The sequence below is a fragment of the Phodopus roborovskii genome, unplaced genomic scaffold, assembly GCF_943737965.1.
Source record: "Phodopus roborovskii unplaced genomic scaffold, PHOROB, whole genome shotgun sequence".
NCBI lineage: Eukaryota > Metazoa > Chordata > Mammalia > Rodentia > Cricetidae > Phodopus > Phodopus roborovskii.
Window position 1 is genome coordinate 32,065,308 of NW_026126416.1, and position 25,137 is coordinate 32,090,444.

Genomic DNA, 25,137 nt, shown 5'->3' on the forward strand with positions numbered 1-25,137 from the left:
GCTGTTCTCTTCCTCTACCATAAGTCCCTGGAACCCATATGGTAGAGGAAGACATCTTAACCCCCACCTCTACTCCAATATTGTGGAAACCATGACTTACTTTTCCAATGCACTTCGAACTGGAGGCAAACCCCCACAGCTATGTTTGTAAACTGTTTCCAGGATTTGACAGCCATGAATCTGTGGAAAATATAGTCTTGTCACTCTAGGTTACATAAACTCATATCCTATACCAACCAAGAAAGCACACACAGTCCAGTAGAGAAGGCTGATATGGTCTCTTACAAGATTTCTATATAGTTAAGCACAAAGATAGGATCCCTTCAGCATCTTAGCTAGATGTTGTCTTCACTAGGTGTTTTCACTCACCCAAATTTATTTATTTATTGTATGTATGTAGTGTCCTGCCTGCATGCCAGAAGAGGGCACCAGATCTCATTACAGATGGTTGTGAACCACCATTTGGTTGCTGGGAATTGAACTTAGGACATCTGGAAGAGCAGTCAGTGCTCTTGACTGCTAAGCCATCTCTTCAGGCCCTTAGTTAGGTTTCTAATGCTGTGATAAAACACCACGAGTAAAAGCAATTTGTTGGGGAAAGGGTTTATTTATTTCAGCTTATAGTTTATAGGTCATCATGAATGCAAGGAGGGGCAGGAACTTAAGGCAGAATTGAAGCAAAGGCCATGGAGGAATGTTGCTCACTGCCCACCTTCCATGGCTTGCTTAGCCTACTTTATCATCCAGACCACCTGCCCAGGTTGGCACTGCCTGCAGTGAGCTAGGCCCTCTGATATCAATCATTAACCAAGAAAATGCACTAGAGATAAGGTTCCTTTTCCCAAATGACTCTAGCTTATGTCAAATAAGCAAAAATAAACAAGTAAATAATCAGGACACCAATGAAAGTGACAGAAATGCAAATGCTGGGGCGTAAAGCCCAGATACCTATAGACCTATGGTTTCACAAGCACTCCAGTTATTCTAATATATACACTGGTTTGAGAGCCAGTTTACTGAAGAAACCAGACTCATGGGGGAGTTGGCATTTCAAAACCAAGGAAAGGTCTGTCTTTATGATAAGCTCAAGTCTTATATAAGTAGTCTGACTCTGCCCCTAATTTGAGGTCTCTGAATGCTTCAGGATTTTCTTAAAAATCACTTAGAGGTATAATTTGTATGCCCTAAATTTACGTGTATCTTAAGTATTATTTAATTGCTTTTAGTAAATTTACAGTGTTACGAAACCATCTCTATAATCCAGTTTTACAATATTCCATTCTAAAACAATCCCCAAGCTGGGTTGGGTGATGGTGCTACACACCTTTAATCCTAGCACTCAGGAGGCAGAGGCAGGTGGATCTGAGTTCAAGGCCAGCCTGGTCTACAGAGCGAGTTCCAGGATGACTAGGACTACAAAGAGAAGCCCTGTCTCAATAAACAATAACAAAAAAAAAAAAAAAAAAAAAAAAAACCCAACCCCCTTAGGTGAGCCTATTTGCAATCCATGGCCATTCTCACCCTCAGCCCATTCTCTCAGCCACCTTAGTTTTTAACTGTGGAGTACTAACACACTAGTTCCTCTATCACTACCTAGCCAAAGGAAAGTTTTCTCACCTAAGTTTCTCTATTTGTTCCCCATTCTTCCTGTAGCCAATGGAAGCTAAAAGTCAACCGAGCTGTGCAGCTAGGGGTAGAATTCTGTGCCCTCACTACTAATTCCATTCATGTAGAAGGTTCCCTCCCATTTTGTGAATTTAATATAGCGGTTAAGAGATGGTCTTTGAGTTACAAAGACTCTGTCATTTACCTTGCTCTGTGACCCTGTGCATATGAAATCATATATGTAAAACCCTTAGCACAGTGCAGGGTACAAAGCAATATATACTGTGCTTTAGCTAGGACGGCCAGCTCTGAGGCATTTTCCTACTGGCTTTGGCAGCAGAGAATTAATGTAGCAGAGCTTTAAATTTCTGTACTCACTGAAAAAGTAAGGTGACTACAAGGTAAGTCAATTGGCTAACTACACTCACCAAATAATAACCTGAGGCATAGATACGATATCCCAAAACAACTAAGCTGAGCATGCTTAGTTCATTTGTCTTAGTCCAATAATGAGTAAACAGAAGAAAATAATTCTTATAGTATAAAATCTCTAAGCATTTTTTCTTGTAGATATTAATTCCACCCAGAAAAGATAATCTTCTGAAATGGGGACTCTTTTAACTATTCAAGTGTGTGATGAAACTTGTGACATTGGTGTCTTGAGTGAGTACAAGAAGATGGGTTTTGCCCAGTAATCCAGTCCATATCCAAAGCCAGTGGTTCCAAACCCTCAGTGCAGCCAGCTCTCACCTCCAAACACCCAGAGTATTTTCTCTAACCTTAGCAACATTTTTAAGTAGATCCACTACTATGCTTTTTTTTAACTGATGTTTTGAGACAGGGTTTCTCTTTGTAGCCCCATTGTCCTGGAACCCACTGTGTAGACCAGGCTGGCCTCAAACTCACAGAGATCCACCTGCCTCTGCCTCCCAAGTGCTGGGACTAAAGGTGTGTGCTGCAGCCACTGCCACTTGGCTACTCTGCTTTCTTAATCACAAGCTGTCTAAATAAAAAATAATGTCGTGTCTGTGCATTTCTGACATTTTATATGATAAGCAAAGGGATACCTCTGAATGAATAAACAAAACAAAACAAAAGCCAAACTATTAAAAGCCAAGTGTCTTCCAAAGAAAGCATTGATAGTTTTTTCTGATGTTTATCAGAGCAGAAAGTTCTTACCTTTTGGCTTTTAATTTGTTCCACTACAACCATCACAGAGGGAAAAAGGAGCTGGAACTGAAAAGTAGAGAAAAGGGTATGAATCAAATACATGGTTAAATAAAGATCAACTCAAGAAACACTTATTTCCGGGATAAAGTGGCAACATCAAGATATAGTACCCTAAGGCAATCTGACATCAGGATTGGCTGCAAACAGGAAAATGGAGGACAGAAGCAATTTCTACCTTGAGTCTAGTGAAACTGTCAATATTCATGTCAATGGAGAAAATTCACATTACATTAAGAGCTAATTAAATGAGGAACTTTTGTTGTTGGGGTTTTTTGTTTTGTTTTGTTTTGTTTTGTTTTGTTTTTAGCCAGCCCAGAACTCACTGGAGACAACTTGTACACCAGGTTAGCTCCTTCCTCCTGAGCACTGAATTGACAGGGATGCCACATACACCACACTTTTTGTTTTGTAAGACAGAGTTTCTCTCTGTAACAATCCTGGCTGTCCTGGAACTAGCTCTTGTAGACCAGGCTGACCTTGAACTCAGAGATCTACCTGCCTCTGCCTCGAAAGTGCTGGTATTAAAGGCATGTGCCACCACTGCTGGTATATATCACACTCCTAAAAGTTTTCATCTAGCAATAAAACATGCAAAACATAGTTATGGGGCTATGACACCTTAGGGTGAAAAGCTATATAGTGTTACAAATTGAAAAAGCAACAGACTCTAAAGCATTTTAGCATTCCAATGCATACCTGATCTAAGGAGTAATTGACATGTGATATGGAAAGATGTGGATCAGCCAGGAACTGTAATAAAAGCATACTCATCAGAATTCCACAAAAATAATTTGAATTAATAATTTGCTCTATATAAATTAGGAGACAATATGGCAATCAGCTCAGTGTTCACTTTGAGCTCTATAGAACTAATAGATTATAGATTTACTTTTTAGATAATAAACCAAAACCAGGGCTCTTACAAAACCCACTCTGGAGCCACTCAACTACTATACCCTTCAGCCACACAGGAAATAGCTTATTTTTAACTACCTGACCTATCAAAGGCTACTTTGGAGTCAAGAACATGCTCTAATCCGCAATCCCCCAAAGACACTTTTCTATATTACCTCCTTCTCACCTCTTGTTCCAGGTCAAGCAGTGCTTGGCGATAAGGCTGCAAAACTGAATCCAGGCCTGTGCAGAAGGCCCTCAGATAGATCCCATGTAGCCCACCCTGGCCTTGCTGGGATGGATGGTGATCCTGCAAACAAAGAAAAGTCAACTTCTCAGCTCAGAATCTGAACCTGAGGAAGACACTGTCTTGTATTAGTAGCACTTACATTTACTTAAACAATTCTGTATCAAAGCAGAGCATTAGCAAGAGGAAATGGGAAGACAACAAGATAAAGTGTATGCAAGGGGGTGCAGTAAGGAAACACTGATATGACTGTACCATGGAACTGTCCAGGCAAAGTTCTTACTGGAGGGTTTGGTTCCCAGCATCTGTGTGTGACAAGACTTCCTTAGGGGATGAAACACACACACACACACACACACACTCACCCTGGACAGGGAACCCATGACAGACCATGGAAGTCAGCCTTGATGAACCAATCAGTTTCATGAGGTTATTTACAGAAATGTGAGAGAGAGATTACTTATCGGAGCAGAAATGTCAAATCCCACACCACCATAGGTGACACAAAGCCCAGAACCTAGAACACACTCCACAGCCTATTGGCAGCTCAACAGATTGGAGTGTCCTATTCAGGCAGCTCAGTTGGTCTGAACCTTGAACCTCTTTAGGCAGCTCAGCTGTTTCTGCTTCTTTCTGGCTGCTTTGGAGGAAGACATAGTGAATTTGGTTCAGGGATTTCCCGAAACTATTCTGAATTGTTGACTTTCTGTCTTAAGGTATTTCCTTCCTGGTATCTCATAACCACCTGTAATTCCTACTCCTGAGATATCCAATTCCTCTTGGTTTGGGCATGCACATGGTGCGCGTATGTGCAGCAAGCAAAATTCATACACATGAAATACTCTTTTTTTGTTCTTTTGTTTCTCTACATAGCCCTGGCCGTCCTAAAACTCATTCTAGACCAGGCTGGCCTCTAACTCACAGAGATCCACCTGCCTCTGCCTCCCAGGGGCTAGAATTAAAGGCATTTGCCACAAAGGCTGGCTAAAAGTTAAAAAAAAAAAAAAAATCCAAAGAAAAGTGTGACTCTGAGAGCCAATCTGGGGGTTGTGAGACTCTTACTGAAGGTAATATAAAATATGACTTGCCCTTCACGAACCTCAAGTTGTATGGCTGGTCCCTGCTGCTTTCCAGGCAGCTGGGCTTGTCTGAAAGTGACTTTCAGTAGTTTTTACTACTTATTCTTTGGAGGAAGGGGCCTAGTGAATCTGGTCAGTTTCATATAAAACTTCTCATATAGTTTTATATGAGAAATTAATGGTTAACAGTAAGTGTAAACAGATATTTCCTGTCCTGATTGCCCAATCCCAAATAAGAGACTCAGAGTCTGACTATGAATTATAAATCCTAGGCCAATAGCTCAGGCTTGTTAGTAGCTAACTCTTACATTTAAATTAATCCATTTCTATTAATCCATGTATTGCCACGTGACCCATGGCTTTACCTGTCCTCTAGCATGTCTTGCTTCCTGGGTGGGTGGCTAGCTGGCATCTCTCTTGACTCCACACTCCTCCTTCACATCATTCTCAGTTTGGCTTTCTTGCCCAACTTCCTGCCCACCTACAGGCTTGTCAGCTTTTTATTAACCAATGAGAGTAATATATATTAACAGTGTGAAGAAGGATTATTCTATAGCAAGTTAGCAAGAGGCTATGGCAGATGCTCAGCCCCTTTGGCTAGGCAGATATCTGGGTAACCAGACTGAGAGCGGGAGTACAGAATTCAGCATCAGATGTGCTAAGGTTCATGGGTTAGAAGGTACAGTGTAGCCAGCCACAAGACGCTACACAGAATACCAGAAAGATCCTGGAGTTCCTAAAGAGAAATATTTATACCATGGATATGAACAGACTAGACTGGTTTACAAACCAGCCAATTTTGTTCTGATCTTACGGCATTACAGAAAACTAGAATGAGCCAGGCAGTGGTGGTGTACACCTTTAATCTCAGTGTTTGGGAGGCAGAAGCAGGCACATCTCTATGAGTTTGAGGTCAGGCTGGTCTACAAAGCAAGTTCCAGGACAGCCAAGACTGTTACACAAAGAAATCCTATCTCAAAAGAAAGAAAGGAAGGAAGGAAAGAAGGGAGGGAGGGAGGGGAAGCAGAGAAAGGAAAGCAAGAAAGAAAGCAAACAAGCAAGCAAGCAAGCAAGAAAACTAGAATGAGCCACAAAATGTAAAGAAAGGGTTTTGGTTGGTGCTGCTGTTATTTTACTTCTTAAAAAAAGCCCTATTAGGACTTCCTTTAGAAGTTGAGACGTGGGAATGCTTATGACATGTAAGATAAAATCTGTGTAAGACTCATGAATAGAGGACAGAATTTTGTTGTTCTTATCCAGGAAAAAGCAATAGATCTTACCTTCTCTTGAGCATTTATGAAACACTCATAAATTCAAGAGTATTTCAGACATTCCTAACTTTACGAGTGAATTCACTTGAGAGCCTGAGAAGACTTTTGCCCTGTACAAGCACATATCCAGAGAACAGCATCCCACCTGTTGCTGCACATGGCCTGTGTACTGTTCAATGAACTCAGTGAATCGCATGTAGTCTGTGCCAAGCCGGCAGAGTCGATTCAGGACACTTGTTTCACTGGGGTGAAGAAATGGGAAGTCCTGGGAAACCTGCAAGAAGAGAGACAGTCATAAAGAAAGCTGATGCCTACTTGTCACCAGCCCAGGTTCTTTATGTCCTTTCTTCCATTTCCTTTCCTTAAGTTGTTATGGTCTTAGTTGGCTTTAACTTCCCTTGTTACCGGGTTGGTAATTCTGGTAATGATATAGTTATACCATTACATGGTAGTGTTCCTTATCCAGATGTAACTACTTCTTAAAATAGATAACCTAAAGTAAAGAATTTACATGATAAGGGCTGGAAAGATGGCTCAATGTGTAATGGTGCTTGCTACCTGACAGCCTGAACTTGAGTTCTAGGACTCACATAGCAGGATATTCTTCCAGGTTGTCCTCTGACCTACATACATATCGGGAGACCGACAGACAGAAAGAGAGAGAAGGGGGGGGGAAGACAGAGACTCTCTTAATTTGTATTCTTAAACTATGCCTTGTTTGAAAGCTTAGGCAAGTTATAGTACCTCTAGATGTCTTAGGTTTCAGTTGTGAAAAGTAGATATAACTGTGATAGATCATGTAAAGCACTTATGTTAATCACACAGTAAGTGCTCAATACATATGTGTCTTTTGTTACTAACAAGATGTTTCTACACAGTTATCAAGTGGTATCTCTGAATACTTCTCATTGGCAGTGTTTTAGTAAAGTTCTAGGTTTAGAGCCAGTGAGAGTTCAATCCCTGGAACCCACCCACATAAAGGTAGCAGAGAACTGACTCTACAAAGTTGACCTCTATATATGCTCCGTGACATATATGCCCACACTCACATATCATATACACATACACTATCTTAAAAAAAAAATTCCAGGGCTGGAGTGTAGTGAGGTAGTCCTTCTGTAGCACTGACCATGCCCATTGGGGGGTGGAGCGATGGGCGGAGGTGACCTGAGGAAGGAGGTCGGAGGGGGCCAGGAAGGCGCTCTCTCTTTCTGGCGTGACTCAGACAGGAGAGGATTGGGTTGAATTTCCTGGTGTTCATCTGTCTAGGTTGTAAGTTATTTCTCCCTGAATAAACATCTATTCGGCCTATTTGTTTATCCTGATCCTTATTTACCGCAATACTGGAGAGATGGCTCAGAGGTTAAGAGCACTGGCTGCTTTTCCAGAGGTTCTGAGTTCAATTCCCAGCAACCATATGGTGGCTCACAACCATCTGTAATGAGATCTGGTGCCCTGTTCTGGCCTGCAGGGATACATGCAGACAGAACACTGACTACATAATAAATATTAAAAATAAAATAAAAAAATTCTTGTGTTCTTGTGTATGTGTTAGTGTGTTCTCTTCTGGCATGTAAGGAGAACACTATATATATAGTAAATAAATCTTTAAAATTCCAGCTTAGGCTTAATTATCCTGAAATAGTAAACTGCACTTTGAAGTTTTCATATATTTCATAACACAGAGCCAAAATTGTAGTTTAGTTTTTTTCCTCTGTCCTTCTGTGCCCTATGTTCCCTTCTCTCTTCTTGGGGGGGGGGTAAAGAGAGGGAGAGAGAATAAGAATGTCACTGTAGCCCAGGTTGGCCTTGAATCACAGCTGGGATTACAGGCACAAACCATTATGTTTGGCTCTGAACCTGTGTTTTAAAATCAATGTTGCCAATTTAGTTTCAGCAAAACACTATCATGTTACATCAGGGCTTCTCAGTCAGGGGCAATTTTATTTCTAGAGGGTATTTGTCAATGTCTAAAACTACTTTTGGCTGTCACAATTGAAGGGACAATCACTTAGGAGGAGACACTACAAATGCTATTTATATGCTTTACATAGTCACCCCCCCCACACACACACAACGAAGAATTATCCCATTTAAATTGTCTGCTGTACAGTACAGTAAGATGAAAAATCCTGCAGTATGGGGCTGGAGAGATGGCTCAGCAGTTAAAGCATGTGCTGCTCTTCCAGAGGACCCTGGCTTGACTCCCAGCACCCACATGGTGGTTCCAGTTCCTAGAGATTCAATGCCCTCTTCTGGCCTTCACAGGCACCAGACATGCATGTGGCACACAGACACACACGCAGATAAAATATGCCACAATCATTAAATTTAAAAAACAATCCTGCATTAAAGTATGTGTACTTGAATCTACTGACATGGTAGTTTTGTTTACATTTATTTTGTTATTCTCCAGGGCTGAAGGTCCAACCCAGGGCCTCACGAATAATCCAGGAATGTTTGACCATTGAGCTGTACGTTGGCTTTACAGCTTTGTAAAACCAAAATCTTTGTGTTTATATGTAGTTCCATGCAGCCATATATTCAATAGCAGTTAAATGACTTTCATAAACCTTGGGTAGTCACAATAGTTCTTTTTAATTAAATGTGAAAATATTGTCCTGTGGAAAGTTTACAGTATATGCTGTTTTTGTCTTTTCCCACAAATATATGACCATCTACTATGTGGCAGACACTGCTAAGTGCTCTGGGTAAATGGAAATCTCTGCAGAAGAAGCAGTATAGCCAGGTGGCAGCAATAACAAGTGATGAACTAACTGTGCAAAGTCTGAGAAAGCAAACAAATGTCGGTTATAAAGAAGAAAGGCACAAGAGTACTGAAACACATGGCCACAAAACTCTTCCCAAGAGTAAGAGTAAGGCTGAGGCCTTACCAATGAAAGGATGAAAATGTCTGTTTCAAGCCTTTATAACAAAGGAAAGAGACATACTCGTGGCCCTCACTGCAGCCTTCCCAGCCATCTTTGCCATACTCTGGGTATCATTTGCTTTTATTTCAAATGTCAGTCAAGCACCCACAAATTGTGTCAGTCTTCAAAGGTATACATACAAAAATTGTGAAGCACACACTTCTAAATCCTAAATTCACATTCATAAGGAATAATAGAAATCTGTTCAATTTGTGTTTTATGGGTGAAGAAAGGACCTTTCTGATCCTCCAAGGCCTATACTGCCAGTCCTATGTGATCAGATCTTAATTCCTAGGACTGCCACAAGTCAACACAAAGTTCTCCAAGCTTCCGTTTTATTCATTCATAAGCTGGGACAATCAATACTTAAGTTACTAGGTTATCGAGAACACCAGGCATCATTACTGAAAGCTGAATATGCTAGCAGTTCCGACAGTAGAGCCAGAGAGACCTGTGTTCAAGACTAAGCTATATAAGCCGGGAGGTGGTGGCACACGCCTTAAATCCCAGCACTTGGGAGGCAGAGGCAGGTGGATCTCTCTGAGTTTGAGGCCAGCCTGGTCTATAGAGCAAGTTCCTGGACAGGCTCATAAGCTACAGAGAAACCCTGTCTCGAAAAGCAAAAACAAACACGAAAAAGTAAGCTATACTAATGAACAGTTATACGACACTGGAAGTTCACTTTCTGAACTAGATCGTTGTGATGATTCGATGACATATAATGCACACTGCACTATACTCACGCTATCCCTGTCCTAGTTAGGTTTCTGTTGCTGTGACAAAAGAGGAAAGTGTTTATTTCAGTTTACAATCCTTCATGAAGGGAAAACAGGCTGAATCTCCAATCCCCAAGCCTAATTATTCAACAGTCTGATTAGAAAATGGTATTCAAATTTCCTTAGATTGGAGCGATTATCGCTGTTTTCCTGTTTTATCAAAGAGAAGCATAAAGTGCCACAGTTACAGTTCCGGGGAAAGGCCATTCTCCAGACATAGAAGAGACTGCAGAGGAATGCTGCTTATTGGCTAGCTCCACCTGACAGACAGAACCTGCTTTCTGCAACAAACCAAGACCACCGGCTGAGGGGACTCAGCCTGCACTGGGTCCTTCCACAGCAATCGTGAATCAAGAACATGCAATACAGACTTGCCCACAGGCCAATATCACCGGCATTTTCTTAATTAAGTTTCCCTCTTCTCTAGCTTGTCAAGTTAGAAATGGAGGGAGGGATGGAGGGAAGAGAAAGAAGAGAAGGAGAGAAGAACTAATCAACAAATTCCTCTCATACTTTTCTGATTACAGAAAAAGCTCTTTCAAATAAGTTCTTAACCTGGTACAGAAATTTCCGAAGAAAGGAGGGAAACGCCATACGCTTACAAATTCAGTTTTTAAACTAACACAATTCACTGAGTGTTTACAGTGTCTTGAGCTCCGTGTGTATATTTCCACTATTTTCAAAAGTCAGTTTGAAAACAATGCAAGCGTGAATACACAGGGATACCTTACTCCCCTTTTAACAATAAACTATCATTTAATTCCAGATACACATTTAGGGATTCACAGTTTAACAGTAACTTTATATGCAGTAAAAAGAAGTACAGTTCTACCCACTCCCAGTGGTTCCCTGGCCCGGGATTCGGGGACCAAAGGCGGAGCTATGTCGGGTTGGCCCTCGGTTTCTGACCGCTCGCAGGCTCAGTCAGTCGGCGTCCCCGTGCCCTGCCCCTCCGTACCTGCAGGCCACTCCGCTTGTTCCAGGTGAAAATGGACCCTGGGTACCCACTCAGAGCCAAGAGCAGTTCGTGAATCATCTCTGGGGCGGCCTCGGAATCCCCAGACCTACCACCTCCTCTTTCAGCGCCTCCTTGGCGCCCACTCACACCCAACTCAGTCGCGTGCCCAGAAACCCAGCAGATGAGCGCGCGGAGCCGTCACGGGGCTGCGTGCCGCGTCCCGGAAGTGCGCGCGGCTCAGAAGCGCCCACCCGCTCGCTCCCGCGGAGCTCAGAAGAGGCGCCAGACGCGCCGTCGCGCATGCGTCTTGGGTGCCCGGAGTGGCCCGCTCGGACTTCCGGCTCCAGAGCCGGACTGGGGCTGCTGAGAGGGGGAGGGGGGGCAAGACTGGTCTTAGCCAGACCGGAGTGGTTGAGGCTGGCCCGGGGACAGGGTTTCCAGTGAGTTGACCCGCAGGTTGAGAGAGACGCGGCCAGGGGTGGGCCGGAGGGAATCCTCAGGACGCCTTGTCAGGGTGTGTGGCATTTTGACCGACTGCACGACGTCTCCCAGAGTGACCCGGCCAGAGGGGACAAAGAGGCCGGAACTTGGCAGCCGCCTCTATGGAGCGGCGCTAGGAGCCCATTTTGAGCTCGCAGCACTGACCAGCACTGGCATCCTTTCGGCTTCCCTCGCTTCACCAACTCCTGTGACTCTTCCAGAAGCCCACTTGACATTAGAAGCCCGAGTCAGCTCCCGCGGTGGGTGAATTTCCCATCTGTCTCTCCCGAACTCTTGCTGAGTTCTTACTTCGTCTGGGAGGGGTAAACAGGAGATCCAACAGCATTAAGCACTTGATTTTGGTTCCCGCTGGAAAATCTTAATTTGGCGTTCAAGGGGCGGGGCTGCCAGCAGGGGCTCGGGGGAAGATTAGCGGCCGCCCGCTGGACAGGCTTTTGTGATCTTCAACCAAATGTTGACTTACCTTTAGAGCCCATCAGACTTTTCGTGCGGTTCGAATTCACTCTACAACTTTAATCTGGGGCGCTAAATGCGATCAGATTTATTTAGGTGAGCGTGAAGCAGATGGGATTTTCTATTCTCTACGACTTCCTGGGAATGCTGTAGTCGCCACCAGAAATGGAGCTTTTGAAAGGTCATTTTCTCTTTGCTCATTGATTTGCTATCCTGAAACGGCACTACCTCAGAAGACCACTTGGAGCATATGGGAAGTCAGGCCGGCTCTAGCAAGACCTTCAACATGTGAAGATATTCCCATTTCTCTCTAGGAAGAACCTCCTCTTTTTCAGAGAGACTCGTCTGCAGATGTTTCTGCGAGGGCATGGGGAGATAGCGGACTAAGTCTGGAACCCAGACACTAAGAGGAGAGACTGCTTTAGCTGTGAAGGATGGCCAAACCCACTCTGAGAGGAAATGGCACTAATTCTGAGTGCCTACGACAGCGCTTCAGGAGATTCCATTACCAAGAGGTGGCAGGGCCACGAGAGGCTTTCAGCCAACTGTGGGAACTTTGCTGTCGGTGGCTAAGGCCAGAGGTGCGCTCCAAGGAGCAGATTGTGGAATTGTTGGTGCTAGAGCAGTTCCTGACCGTGCTGCCTGGAGAGATCCAGAATTGGGTACAAAAGCAATGTCCAGAAAATGGAGAGGAGGCAGTGACACTGGTGGAAGGCTTAGAAAGAGAGCCTGGACTGCCTGGACATTCGGTGAGAAGGAGGGGGGTTCACACGTGTGTGGGGGAGGAGCAGTTTAAGATCAGCCAGGAGGGCCTGTCTGGAGATGCCATGTGAGTGTACCTCTGCCTACCCTATTAGTACACTATGTGCCTCTCTTCGATTTCTTTCTTTCTTTTTGTTTTTTTTTTTTTTTTTTTTTTTTTTTTTTGGTTTTGGGGGGAACGGGGGAACTCATTTTGTAGACCAGGCTGGCTTTGAACACAGAGATCCGCTGGTCTCTGCCTCTCAAGTGCTGGGATTAAAGGTGTGCGCCACCACTGCTCAGCTCACTTCAGTTTCTTAATAGACAAGAAATGGTAAGGGTTTTTTGTTTTGTTTTGTTTTTTTTCAAGCTGGTATTTGGTTTTCTATTTTGATCTTTCCAGCCATTGTAAGCCCATGATAATGGAATAAACACTTGTTTGTTCTATCTCCCCACCCCTACCACTCTGTCCTTGCCTCAAAAGGATGGATGGTCTCTGGGGATATTAAATAATCTCCCCTGGGTATGCCCTTTGTTACGACCTTGAAAATTAATGGGGGGGGGTTATTTCTAGGTCACAGTGTCTGTGAAGGGGCAGGAAATGCACTCGAAGAAGATGACACCCCCGAAATCATCACAGCAGTTATTAAGTGTGCTTCAAGAGTCAGTGGAACCCCAGCCTAGGGGTGTATCCAAGAAAGAGAGGGCAAGAAGTCCAGCCCTGGGACTACAGGAGCAGATGAACCCAAAGGAGAATCTCAGATCTTTTCAAAGGAGCGGTGAGGAGTAGATTCGTGTGGGAAGGTAGAGCCATTATAAGTTGGGAAGTAGGGTTGGGATAGTGAGTGGGAAAGGGATTTCAGAAATTGTGGGAACTTGAATATGTGGTTGTTGGGACCTTCTGAAGACAGGTAGTTCAGCCCTTTAGAGCTTCTTTTGATAAACCTGCCAGAGAACAGCTGCCCAGTTTTTATTATAATTAGAATAATCTTACTTCTTGATGGTAGACGCTTATTTTCTCTATTCTTTAGATCTAAGTCCTTATTATTCTCTACATTGGAATTTGGAATTTCTCTAAATATGAAGGGGATGAAATTATATCTGTATTGTTCCTATGAACTCTGTTAAATAAAAACAACAAGCATTTTACTTCAGAATTTTGCAACATCTTCCAGAGTAAAGCCCAGCATATGATTATATAAGTCTTTGTTCATGTGGTAACCCACTGGAGTCCAGTCACTTCTACTTGATTTTTTAGAACTTGTCTTTCTTCTTTGTGATTTATTGAGCTACATTTTGTGTTCATTAAAATTCACTGAGGTTGTTTTGAATTCTGATCTTACCATCCAAGATGACCAGTAATAGCATTCTTGGTTGGTTTGATAATTAAGTTTTAAACACCTACCATGTGCTGCAGGGTACATACACTGCAGTAAGAAAAGGTACTGTTGGCCAGTGAGCTGGCTCAGCTGATAATGTTCCTTGCTGTACAAGCTTGGTGACCTGAGTAAAAGCAAGTCCATGAAGTTGTCCTCAACTGCCAGTGACTGTGGCTCATGCACCCCCGCGTATATCCTGCACACACAATGAAAGTTTTGTTAAAGTACCTGTTACCAAAGAGCTTCACTATAATTTAAGAACATAGCAGTGAATTATGAGTATGTATTAACTCAGCTGTCTGAAAACAGTCTTAAGAACTTGTTCTATAAGCGTTTGGTGATGCAGCCATGAGATGGAGCTGTAGGGAACACCTGAGGGCATTGGCAAGGGGCTTCCCAAAGGATGGGTGAGTATGGTCAGGAGGAAGAGAGACACAGAGGTGAATAAAAGTGCACTGTGTTCTGAAGAAAAGAGGAGTGGATGGAACTTGCTAAACACCACAGTTAAGATTCAGCAGCATAGACGCAAGCTGAGAGCTAGTAAGACTGTGACCACTGTGGTGCCAGCTATGGGAGGACTTGGGTGGAGAGGAGGACGTGTTATAGGAAACACTTAGAATTTGGTGACTAAGTGAAGCAGAGTCAAGTTGAAGACAGATCTCCCCCCCCCTTCCCCCCCAATACAGCCTTTTGAAATCACTGAATTTAATTCTCAGGACTCAAGTGAAAAAAAAAAAATAGAGACAGGAGTGACGAATGGAAAAGTGCTGCCACCTGCACACAAGCAGCGTGGAGGCTAGGGAGAAGCTGGGATTGAGACACTTGCTCTAAACACAATAGAATATTTTCTTCCCTTCTTGTTCTGCTCTAGAACAGAAATCAAATTCTTTCTCATCCTTTGAGGTTCTGAAAACACTTCCTTTATAATCTTTAGATAGAGGCTGTGACTGTAGCTCAGTTGGTAGAGTACAGTGTGCACAAGGCCTCGTTTGATCCCAGCACTCCATACAACTCAGCATGGTATTGCACACTTGTAATCCCAGCTCTTAGGTGGTAGCAGGAAGATCAGAAGTTCAAGGTCATCCTCCATTATATAGCCTTATTCAGGCTAGCCTGGGTTATAAAAGACCCCATTTCAAAGGAGACAAAATCTTTTGGATGAAAGAGACAGGGCTGGGGGCTGAAGAAATAACTCAGAGGTTAAAAGCACTGGCCGCTCTGCCAGAGGTCCCAAGTTCAACCCCTAGCACCCACATGGTAACTCACAACCATCTGTAATAGGATCTGGTGCCCTCTTCTGGCATGCAGGCAGAGCACTGTATATATACTAAATAAGTAAGTACATAATAAATAAACAAGCAGGGCTGATTTAAAAGGTATTTTTGTTGTTTTTATGATCAGTCCAAACTGTGATACTTCGGTTTCTTCCCTACACATAGCATTTCCATTTCCTAAACCTGATGTGAATCAAGGAGCACCAGGGATCCCAGATCTGCTCAGCTCCAAGGAGAAAGATGTTCCAAAAGGCAACAGCACAGAAAACAAACAAGTCTATACTGATCCATTACCGTCCAAGAGAGATAAAAGGGTAGAACAGGATCACTGGGGCTTTGATGATGAGAAGGTGGTGGGTGTGCACTGGGGCTATGAAGAGACTAGAACACTCCTTGCAATTCTCAGTCAGACTGAATTTTATGAAGCTCTCCGAAATTGCCATAGGAACAGCCAAGTGTATGGGGCTGTAGCTGAGAAGCTTCGTGAGTATGGCTTCCTCCGGACCCTGGAACAGTGTCGGACCAAGTTCAAAGGCCTTCAGAAGAGCTACAGGAAGGTCAAGAATGGTCATCCACCTGAAACCTGCCCCTTCCTCGAGGAGATGGAAGCCTTGATGAGTGCCCAGGTCATTGCATTGCCCATTAGTAGCATGGAAGAGTCTACTTCCCTTTCTGGCCAGGCAGACACTGAGACTGAGGAGCCAAGGCAGAGGGCCTGGCAGCCCGAGGATGGAGAAGAGACTATGGCTGAAGGGTCTGACAGCGATGACCTGGAGGCAATCCCCCAGGACCCTGACAACCCACCTGCATCTGTCCTCTTCAGAAGCCCAAGTGGTAAGGAGCCTTTTTTGGGCTTTTTGTTTTAGGTATGAGGAGCGATGAAACTGGGTGTGGAGCCAGCCAGTTACCTGCCAGTTTGGCCATTTTAATAGGGAGCAGAGGTACTTCTTAACTCTGTATATTTTATTCTCTTCTGGGAACAAATGAGATAATAGTAAAGGATAGATTTTTTTTTTCTTTTTCTTTTTTTAATGCCTGGGGCCTTATACACTATACCATTAAGTTACATCTCAAACCTCAGACTTAAGATTTTTTTCAAAGAAATACACCCAAATAGTTCAGATGTCTTCAAAGGGGTAATTATTTTAAAAAAATACTTTGCCTGCTAATAAAGCAGGTTCACTGGGGGGGAAAATGATACTTTGTTGTTTTATTCCTTTTTAAATAGTGATGTTTTAAAAATGTGGAATGAATCATGACTGAAGCAAAATGCTTTTTATTATCTTTATTCTTCTCATCTTTTCCTGCCGCTCTACTTTTCCTCCCACCTTTTGGTTCTTTTCTGTTCTCTTTTACTCCCAGTAAGTGGGAAATGACAGAAGGAAGTGTTCTTGGTTGGGTGAGAACTGTGTGAATCTTCCTTCAGCTCTGTTCTTTCCTAAAAGCATGAAAGAGACCTGCAGTGTAGCATGTGTTCTTGCTTTGTTACTCATTCTGGCCTCCCAAGTCCTCCACCCAAAGACAAAGTGCACAACTATAGGACCCTGCAGGTCTTTGCTCTCGCTGGGGTTGCTTAATGGAGATAGCAACAGGTGAAGATAGGCCAACAGTATGATTCTGAAAGAAGCAGCTCCTTGGAGTTTTAAGCCTTTTTTTTTTTTTTTTTTAATTAACTAAAATTTTACAAATGTTATTTTAAAAACTTGTAAATTTAAAACAAAACCCACCAAAATTAATCAGATTAGTTTGAGTATTGATTCTGAAGTCATGAAGCTTCACATTGGATTTTACTCTTTGCCTATCAAATATTAAATCATTCTATAGAAAGAAAATAGAAGTAGAAAGTTTATCAGAGAAGTTTGGGATGGTAAGTTGTGGCTGACAACAATTGTGTGTCTTTTTTTCTGCCTAGTGATTTTTCTAGTTGGGATCAAAATTCCAGAGAAATTAGTAGATGGGAAGAGAAATGCACTTTATACATATACTTTATCTATACTTAGTTGTTGTTACTGTGACAAAATACCAGACAATGGCAACTTAAGGAAGGAAGGCATTGTTTTGGTTCACAGTTGGAGTATGTCTACCATGCTGGGGAGGATGTGGTGGTGAGAGCTGCTCTCAGTGCGCCAGTGGGAGCAGGAAGTAGCTGGTTATGCTGCATCTGTAGTCAGGGAGCAGAAAGAGTGATGCATGCTGGTGTTCAGTTTGTTTTCTCCTTTCTACCTTTTAATTCCATGTGGGACCGCAGCCCATGGGATGATGTTACCCACATTCAGGGTAGGTCTTTCCTTAGTTAAACCTTTCTGGAAACAACCTCACAGACATGCCCAGTTGATAATGAAGATTAACCATCACAGTGCATAATAACTGTCCCAGTAGTCATGTAGAAAGGCTTCTTTTAAATGGCTAAATGCTACTAATAAAGTTCTCTGAAATTACTAAAGGATACAGAAACAAGCTAGGTTGTGGTGGCACACGCCTTTAATCCTGGCACTTGGGAGGCAGAGGCAGGCAGATCTCTGTGAGTTTGAGACCAGCCTGGTTTACAAGAGAAGTTCCAGGACAGCCTCCAAAGCCACAGAGAAACCCTGTCTCAATAAACTACAACAAATAAATCAATAAATAAAAAATACAGAAACAAAACAATGTATAATGCATGTATAGGTTTAGGGAACATGAACATTTTAAATCTATGAACCTGAGCTTAGGCCTCCCTCCCTCTCTCCCTTTCTTTTTCTCCTATAAACTGAACCCCAGGCTTCATGCATGTTTAAGGTACACTAAGTGCTAATGTCTCCAGCTTAAGTGGTTTTCTTTGAATCATGTAGTAAGACTGAAGAGTTGAGGCTCTAAAGCTCTGGGTTAAGTAATCCTGAAATTTCTCTTCCGGTGCAGGTGTACACTGGGGCTATGAAGAAACCAAGACTTACCTTGCAGTCCTTAGTGAGACTCAGTTCTATGAAGCCCTCCAGAACTGTCATCGCAATAGCCAGTTATATGGAGCAGTTGCTGAGAGATTATGGGAATATGGCTTCCTTAGAACCCCAGAGCAATGTCGGACCAAATTTAAAAGCTTACAAACCAGCTATCGGAAAGTCAAGAATGGTCAAGCACCAGAAACCTGCCCCTTCTTTGAAGAAATGGATGCTCTGGTTAGTGCCCGAGTTGCTGTCCCACCTAGTGATGAGCAGAAAAAAGGAACAGCTTCTTGCTACCCCCAGGGAACCAGTAAAGCTGAAGCTGAGAAGCAAACCGAGGACACAGAAGAAGATTCAGATGATGAAGATGATACTGAGATACCCCCCGGGGCTGTTACAACCCGTGCCCCAGTCTTATTCCAGAGCCGCAGTGGTAAGGTTCTTTATTTTTACTTTTTGAGGGAGGGTTCATGTAGCTAAGATTGACCTTGAACTCCCTGCATAGCCAAGGATGGCCTTAAACTCTGGATCATCCTGTTTCTACCTCCTAAGTGGTTGTACTGCAGGTGTGGACCTCGTCTCCATGCCCAGCTAAGATTCAGTTTTTTTGTGTAAATAGCAAAGAGGGAAGGGGGCTATCAGATTTAGGAGAAAAACCATGCAATTGAAAGCTGACCTATATACCCAGCTTTCCTGAGTTCTTATCTTTCTTCTCCATGTTTCCTATCTATTAAAACAGCTCAGTTAAAAGCTGCAAATTATTAATGTGGCATCCTTCAGCACACTACAGCATCATTTGGTTGCAAATATTGTAGATTTGCTATCACTTTCATGTGCTGCTAGGTCTCTAGTCAGTTTTCACAGCAGCTAATCTAAATGGGAACATTTTCCAAGTAGTATGTCACATATTCTAGAGAATGAAGTTGATTTTTACTGTTCCTGCTTATGTTTTTCTTATAGTTCTAGCTTGTCCGTCAACTATAGGGCTATGTAGAAACCTGATAACCCTTTTCTTCACATATATGAAGAAATATTAATAAATATTAATTAATTTACTTTATTTTATTTATTGGTATGAAGGTGTCAGATCCCCTGAAACCAGAATTACAGACAGTTGTGAACTGCCATGTAGGTGCTGGGAATTGAGTCCTCTGGAAGAGCAGCCAGTATTCTTAACCTCTGAGCCATCTTTCCAGCCCCAGATATATTTTTTAAAAGATATTTTTATTTTATGTGTGTGTATGTGGACCTGAGTGGATATATATGCAGCATGTGTCCTTCAAGGCCAGAGGAGTGTGTTGTATTTACTGGAACGGGAGATACAGGCAATTGTGATCCCAGCAATGTAGATGCTGGGAACCAAACCAGGTTCTCTGTAAGAACACCACTGAGATGTGTCTGTCTCCTGCCATTTCAGATAAACTTTTATCTGCTGGTTTCTGTGGGAAATGACTGGATCTCAGCTGCTATATAAGGGGAAAAAAAGAAAAAAAATCCAATATGGTTTCTTCCTTGTAGGAAGAATTGTAATTTTGGAGTCATACATGTTTAGTTATGTGTATGCCAATCTCCAATATTAGCCAAGTGACTTAGTGTAAGTTACTTAAGACCTTGGGCTGAGGGTGTAGTTTAGTGGTAGAGTACTTGCTTGAACATACTCCAGGCTCTGGGTTAATCATTTACATTGCAAGTGAAAGGAAAACTACATTACAAAGCTGATATAACTGAGGTACTATATGAAGTACCCACCACAGTGCAAGGCACATAGTAGGTATTTAATAAATAGTTTTCACTTCAAAAAGTCTTTTAGATCAGCATTCTGATTTTGCATTGAACATCAGTATTTTACAAAAAAAAAAAAAAAAAGTTGACTTCTGAGTTTGGGAAATATTACATAATATTCTTGGAGATGCACAATACATGTTCACATTTTTTATATATATATATCCCAGTTCCCTCTCCTTCCCTCCCTCCCATCCCATCTCCCCCCGCCCCCCAACTCCACAGGGAGGGTGATGCCTTCCAGGAGGAATCAAAATCTGTCAAGTCATTTGGAGGAAGGACTAGGCCCTCCCTCATATTAAAGGTTCTAAGATCTCAGTCAATCTAGCAAATCTCTTATTTTATGGACCATCTTACAAGTGTAAGCTTTAAGGGAATACATACCAACTCACTCAGTATTCCACAGAATTCAGGATCCAGAATCAAATTAAGTGCAAACTCCCATAGCCTAGGTTGAAAGGCTGACATTTGCTTTTTAGGATGTTAAAAAGTTGCCTAGTTGAGCTAAATTACAGTGTTTTTGCAACATTTGGGTTTTGGAGAATTTCTAGTGAAACTTTCCTTTTTTGTGGGCCTTTGTTCTTTAAAAACTGCTACATATTTTCCTCCTCTTCCTCCCAAGTGCTAGGATTGAAAGTGTACACTACCATACCCAGTTTAAAAATATTTTAAAATACTTTAAAAGTTATGTATGTGCATGTGTGGGCTATGCACATGTGAGCCCGCCTGAGGTTGGTGCTGGGAACTGAACTCAGGTCCTCTATAGCAGTACATGCCCTTGACCTCAGAACCATTACTCTAGCACCTCCCATGTTTTTTACTTGTATTTCTTTATTTAGGGTTACATATACCATGGTACCTGTTTAGAGTTGGCTCTCCTACTCTTCTGTGTGGGTTCCAGGAATTGAACTCAGGTCATCAGGCTGAGCAGCTTGTACCTTTACCTGCTAAACCATTTTGCCCCCATACCACACCTTTTTTTTTTTTTTTAATAGATTGAACTTATAAATTCAAAATGCAGAACTCACTATTTGTAATCATCTAATGTAATAATTGTTCCTCGCAGGTTTGCTTTGTTGTGGTCATATAATTAAGGAATTGTGTTCTTGTATTAGGTTTTGAGGCTGGATTTGATAATGAAGAGAATCTAAAACGAGATATTTCTGAGGAAGTACAGCTGCATAGGACATTACTTGCAAGATCTGAAAGGAAAATCTCCCGTCATGTTAATCAAGGTAAAGCTAGTAAGGATGAATGTTTATCAGCAAGCCAGTGGGAAAAGACTCGAAGAGAAAAGAAAAGAAAACTGGCCCTTCCAGAGAAGAGTATAGGTACAGTCCTGACTTATCAGAGACCAGGCATGGGAGACAGACCCTATAAATATCTCAGATATGGCAAAAGCTTTGGCCCAAACTCCCATCTCCTGTATCAGGTATCCCATCAGGCAGAGAGTCCATATAAATGTGCTGACTGTGGGAAAAGCTTCAGTCGGAGTGCACGCCTCATCAGACACCAAAGAATCCATACTGGAGAAAAACCTTATAAGTGTCTTGACTGTGGAAAGGGTTTCCGTGACAGTTCCAATTTCATTACCCATCGGAGAATCCACACGGGTGAAAAGCCTTATCAGTGTGGTGAATGTGGGAAACGCTTCAATCAGAGCTCAAGCCTTATAATTCACCAGAGAACCCACACAGGAGAAAAGCCTTACCAGTGTGCAGAGTGTGGAAAAAGCTTCAATAACAGTTCTCATTTCAATGCACATAGGAGGATACACACAGGAGAGAGACCCCATGTGTGTCCTGACTGTGGTAAGAGTTTTAGTAAGAGTTCTGACTTGCGTGCACATCACAGAACCCACACAGGAGAGAAACCATATGAGTGCCATGACTGTGGCAAGTGCTTCAGTAAGAGCTCTGCCCTTAATAAACACCGAGAGATCCATACACGAGGAAAGCTGCTGTCACAGTCAATGTCTAAGTAAGCTCCTGAGGAAAGGCCTCAGTAAATGCATTGTGTGAAAGTCCTCTCCTGTTCTGTGCTCAGCTGGCTTAGGAGGCACTTCTCAGGATTTTTGCCATTGTTTGTTCCTATGCTTCCCAAATGTAGCTGAGTCAAATGTCAGTGGTTTTAAGATGAAAAGTAGATTTGTGTCTAAACTGATGGTAATAACGTCTTTCCCTCTCGGTGCCTGTGTTGTTCCCTTTGAGGGGACATAGTATATCCTGTGGCTCACATCTTCCACTCCTCCTGTCATACAGAGCACTTCAATGGGAAAACTCATCTCAGCACTTTGCTAAACAAGTTGTGGAATGCTCACTAACTGGGCCATCCTGCTCACTTACACTTGTGGATACTCTTCATTTATCTTTAAGGAGAGTTTAAAGTCCATCTTGGTTCTATCTTTTTCCAAGAATATGGGGCTAGGATGTAGCTCAGTGGTAGAGCACTTGCCTAGTATGCACAAGGCCCTGGGTTCAATCCTGAGTAACACACAAAGAGAGAAAGTGGGTGAATCAAGGAAACACTGTAAGCCTTCTATAAACACTGGATTTCTTAGTTTCTTCTAGATTGTATAAGGGTCGTAATAGAATATACTGCATTTATAGCACTTGTTTGATTTTTCTTTTCTTTTTTCTCCTTTCCTCCTCTTCATCTAAATTTCATCTGTCCCTTATGAACTAGAAGTCAAAAGAGCAAATTAGATGGATGCGGTGACCGAAAAAGCACTTAAAGCTACCAACAGGAACTGTCTATTTTTCTTACACTCCATATACATGTGTGTGTGTGTGTGTGTGTGTGTGTGTGTGTGTGTGTGTGTGTACATATATAGTAGCCTATGGGTGCTCAATACTAATTGCAAGGAGCAGAACCACTGCCACATTCCCATATATAGGTTTACCCTAAATGACATGGAGGATGGTGGAGCTAGCACACACACAAACTCACTCAACTATACAAATAAAAGTATCTATTTAAATACAAAAGTAATTATGGTCTTCTTTTTTGTTTGCTTGTTTTGTTTTTTTAAAGACAGGGTTTCTCTGTGAAACAGTCCTAGCTGTCCTGGAACTCACTCTGTAGACCAGGCTAGCCTTGAACTCAGAGATCCACCTGCCTCTGCCTCTGAGTGCTGGGATTAGAGGCGTGCGCCCCAACCCCAAGGCTGATGATGGGTTTTCAAAATTAGGTGGTTTGAATCAATTTCCACATATTCATAGACTTATGGTAAGCACTGTACAACACAAGTAAAACAGTCTTACCCATGTTCTTATACTGGAAAACAGATAGTACATGGACAGATAACCACAAATTTACTTTTTAAAGATAGGGTCTCACTATGTACTACTGGCTGACCTGGAACTCACTATGGAGATTACACTGGCCCTGAACTTAAGAGATTTGACTGCCTCAATCTTCAAAGTTTTATCACCCTACCATGACAGGCTCTAACTGTTTTAAAGAAATTTAGTTAAATAGTGTTACTACACTAGATGTTAGTTTTAACATAACTTGCTCAGGAAACAGTAACATTCAAAGGAAAAAAGTAACTAGATAAATTATAGTGAGATACTTTGCAAAACTAGTTGTTCTAGGTGGGTAAGATGTGGGAAAACATGAAAGCAAAGGACAGCAGAGATGGAGTATTACAGGGAGACCCTGAAGTATACTGTGCCATGCTTACTGAGGACAGGGTAGCAGCTTGGCTCAGGAACGAACACCAGAAATTAGTATCCATTGAAGATACTTTTGATGAGCAGGTCAGAGAAAAGATGGCCATGGTCAGATGGCCAAGACCTGGAATATTTAACTTTCACATTTTACTTTTATTAGATATCCATGGCTAGATTAAGATCTGAGGTAGTAGTAAGGAGATAAGACTTCAAAAATTTATTAGGATGGATAATTAACTAAGGTTCTGGTATTAAGGAATCCTAAAAGAACTAACATTAACAATTAAGGGAAAATGGTATCTCAATTATGCTGCCTAAGCAAGCAGGAAGGTACAAGAAACCCCTGTCTAAATCAGGGCCTTCGGATCTGAGATGGCTTTGGAAGTGAGCTGCAATATCAAGGAAAGTGGGGATTATTGGCATTAGTATTAATCTGTGTATAGAACTGTGGAAAAGGCATTAGGGTGTTAACAAACATGGCTCCAAATGTCTTGCATGTTAAACTGCTGTTTCTCTTCCTGTAAAGCAGAATAATGTTTACATCCAAGTCTGCCTCTCAGGGATCATGTTAATAAAAGTTATGTCTATAAAGCTCTCTGTTTCATCAGGTGTTTCGGTGTGAATTTTATATAAGAAAATTATGTAAAAGTATTACCTTGGTCATAAGTTCTTATGATCAAATTGTAGATGGTCGGAAAATAAATTCCCTGATTTTCCCCCCTTCTTGTTATGTTACCTGCCTGAATTTTTACACTGTAGGCAAAGGAACAAATTACAATCACATCAAGATGACTGGGCAAGAAAAATGAGTCAGGTTTTAAATTACACAGGACCCTTTAACTTCCAAATGTGGAGACATTATAAAAGGAACAAGGTGAACTCTTATTACTAGAGGAAGACCCAGTTCATCTCAAACTATCTCACAAATACTTCCTAGTCTGCCATTGCCAAGGGTGGACAGAAACAAAAGTAAGCCTAAGAGAAAGCACTATGGAAAACAAGACATTTGGGCCTCTAACCCTTTAATGACTACAGCCTTTAGTAGACATGATAGTGACATGTCTACTCATCATGTTTCCTTAGCACTATCAACTACTTTCCCATTGAACATTAAACATAGTTAATTTTATGTCAATTTTTATTCTATAACACTTTTAAAGGGTATACAACACCTACATTGAGGGTGAAGATGAAGCTTGGTGGGAAAGTGCTTGCCTAGCATGTGTAAGGCCCTGTATTCAATTCCGCAGCACAGTAAAGAAGAGATTACCATGAGTCCGTGTTGATGTCCTAAGCCTATATTGCTACCAAGGTCTATAATGGTGTCTGTCATGTGTGTTACTACAGGAGTCCTTGCAGACTAATGGGCAAGGTGAAAAGTTTCTACACCCTGATAAGCCTCTCTACCAATGCAGCAATCCAAAT

The 25,137-nt window shown here is 42.2% G+C and overlaps 2 protein-coding genes across 4 annotated transcripts in view; one reads left to right on the top strand and one right to left on the bottom strand.

Moving 5' to 3' along the window:
- Tubgcp4 (tubulin gamma complex associated protein 4) overlaps positions 1-11,167 on the bottom strand; it is a 34,609-nt gene extending 23,442 nt beyond the window's left edge. For both annotated transcript variants that reach the window (XM_051183598.1, XM_051183597.1), the window contains exons 1-6: positions 10,991-11,167; positions 6,472-6,600; positions 3,917-4,039; positions 3,532-3,585; positions 2,785-2,841; positions 101-180 (exon numbers count right to left, since the gene is read on the bottom strand). In XM_051183598.1, coding sequence (XP_051039555.1) covers positions 101-180; positions 2,785-2,841; positions 3,532-3,585; positions 3,917-4,039; positions 6,472-6,600; positions 10,991-11,068 — 521 coding nt within the window. In that variant the 5' untranslated portion in view covers positions 11,069-11,167. The remainder of the gene's footprint in view (positions 1-100; positions 181-2,784; positions 2,842-3,531; positions 3,586-3,916; positions 4,040-6,471; positions 6,601-10,990) is intronic.
- A 772-nt stretch (positions 11,168-11,939) lies between these two features.
- Positions 11,940-24,303, top strand: Zscan29 (zinc finger and SCAN domain containing 29). 2 transcript variants are annotated; one of them, XM_051183600.1, is made up of 6 exons: positions 11,940-12,693; positions 13,260-13,464; positions 15,504-16,172; positions 18,234-18,689; positions 21,154-21,651; positions 21,736-24,303. In XM_051183600.1, the coding sequence occupies exons 1-6, from the start codon at positions 12,379-12,381 to the stop codon at positions 22,020-22,022; spliced, it is 2,430 nt and encodes an 809-aa protein (XP_051039557.1). In that variant the 5' UTR covers positions 11,940-12,378; the 3' UTR covers positions 22,023-24,303. The 2 variants fall into 2 exon arrangements, with proteins under 2 accessions (XP_051039557.1, XP_051039556.1); XM_051183599.1 differs by having other exon boundaries at positions 11,941-12,693; positions 21,154-24,303.
- The last annotated feature ends 834 nt before the right edge of the window (positions 24,304-25,137 follow it).

Excerpts from the sequence above, each read along its gene's own strand:
- Zscan29 (XM_051183599.1), top strand. The coding sequence starts at position 12,379 with ATGGCCAAACCCACTCTGAGAGGAAATGGCACTAATTCTGAGTGCCTA. Across the intron at positions 13,465-15,503 it reads CAGATCTTTTCAAAGGAGCG|CATTTCCATTTCCTAAACCT; the intron begins GTGAGGAGTAGA and ends CCCTACACATAG. Across the intron at positions 16,173-18,233 it reads CCTCTTCAGAAGCCCAAGTG|GTGTACACTGGGGCTATGAA; the intron begins GTAAGGAGCCTT and ends CTTCCGGTGCAG.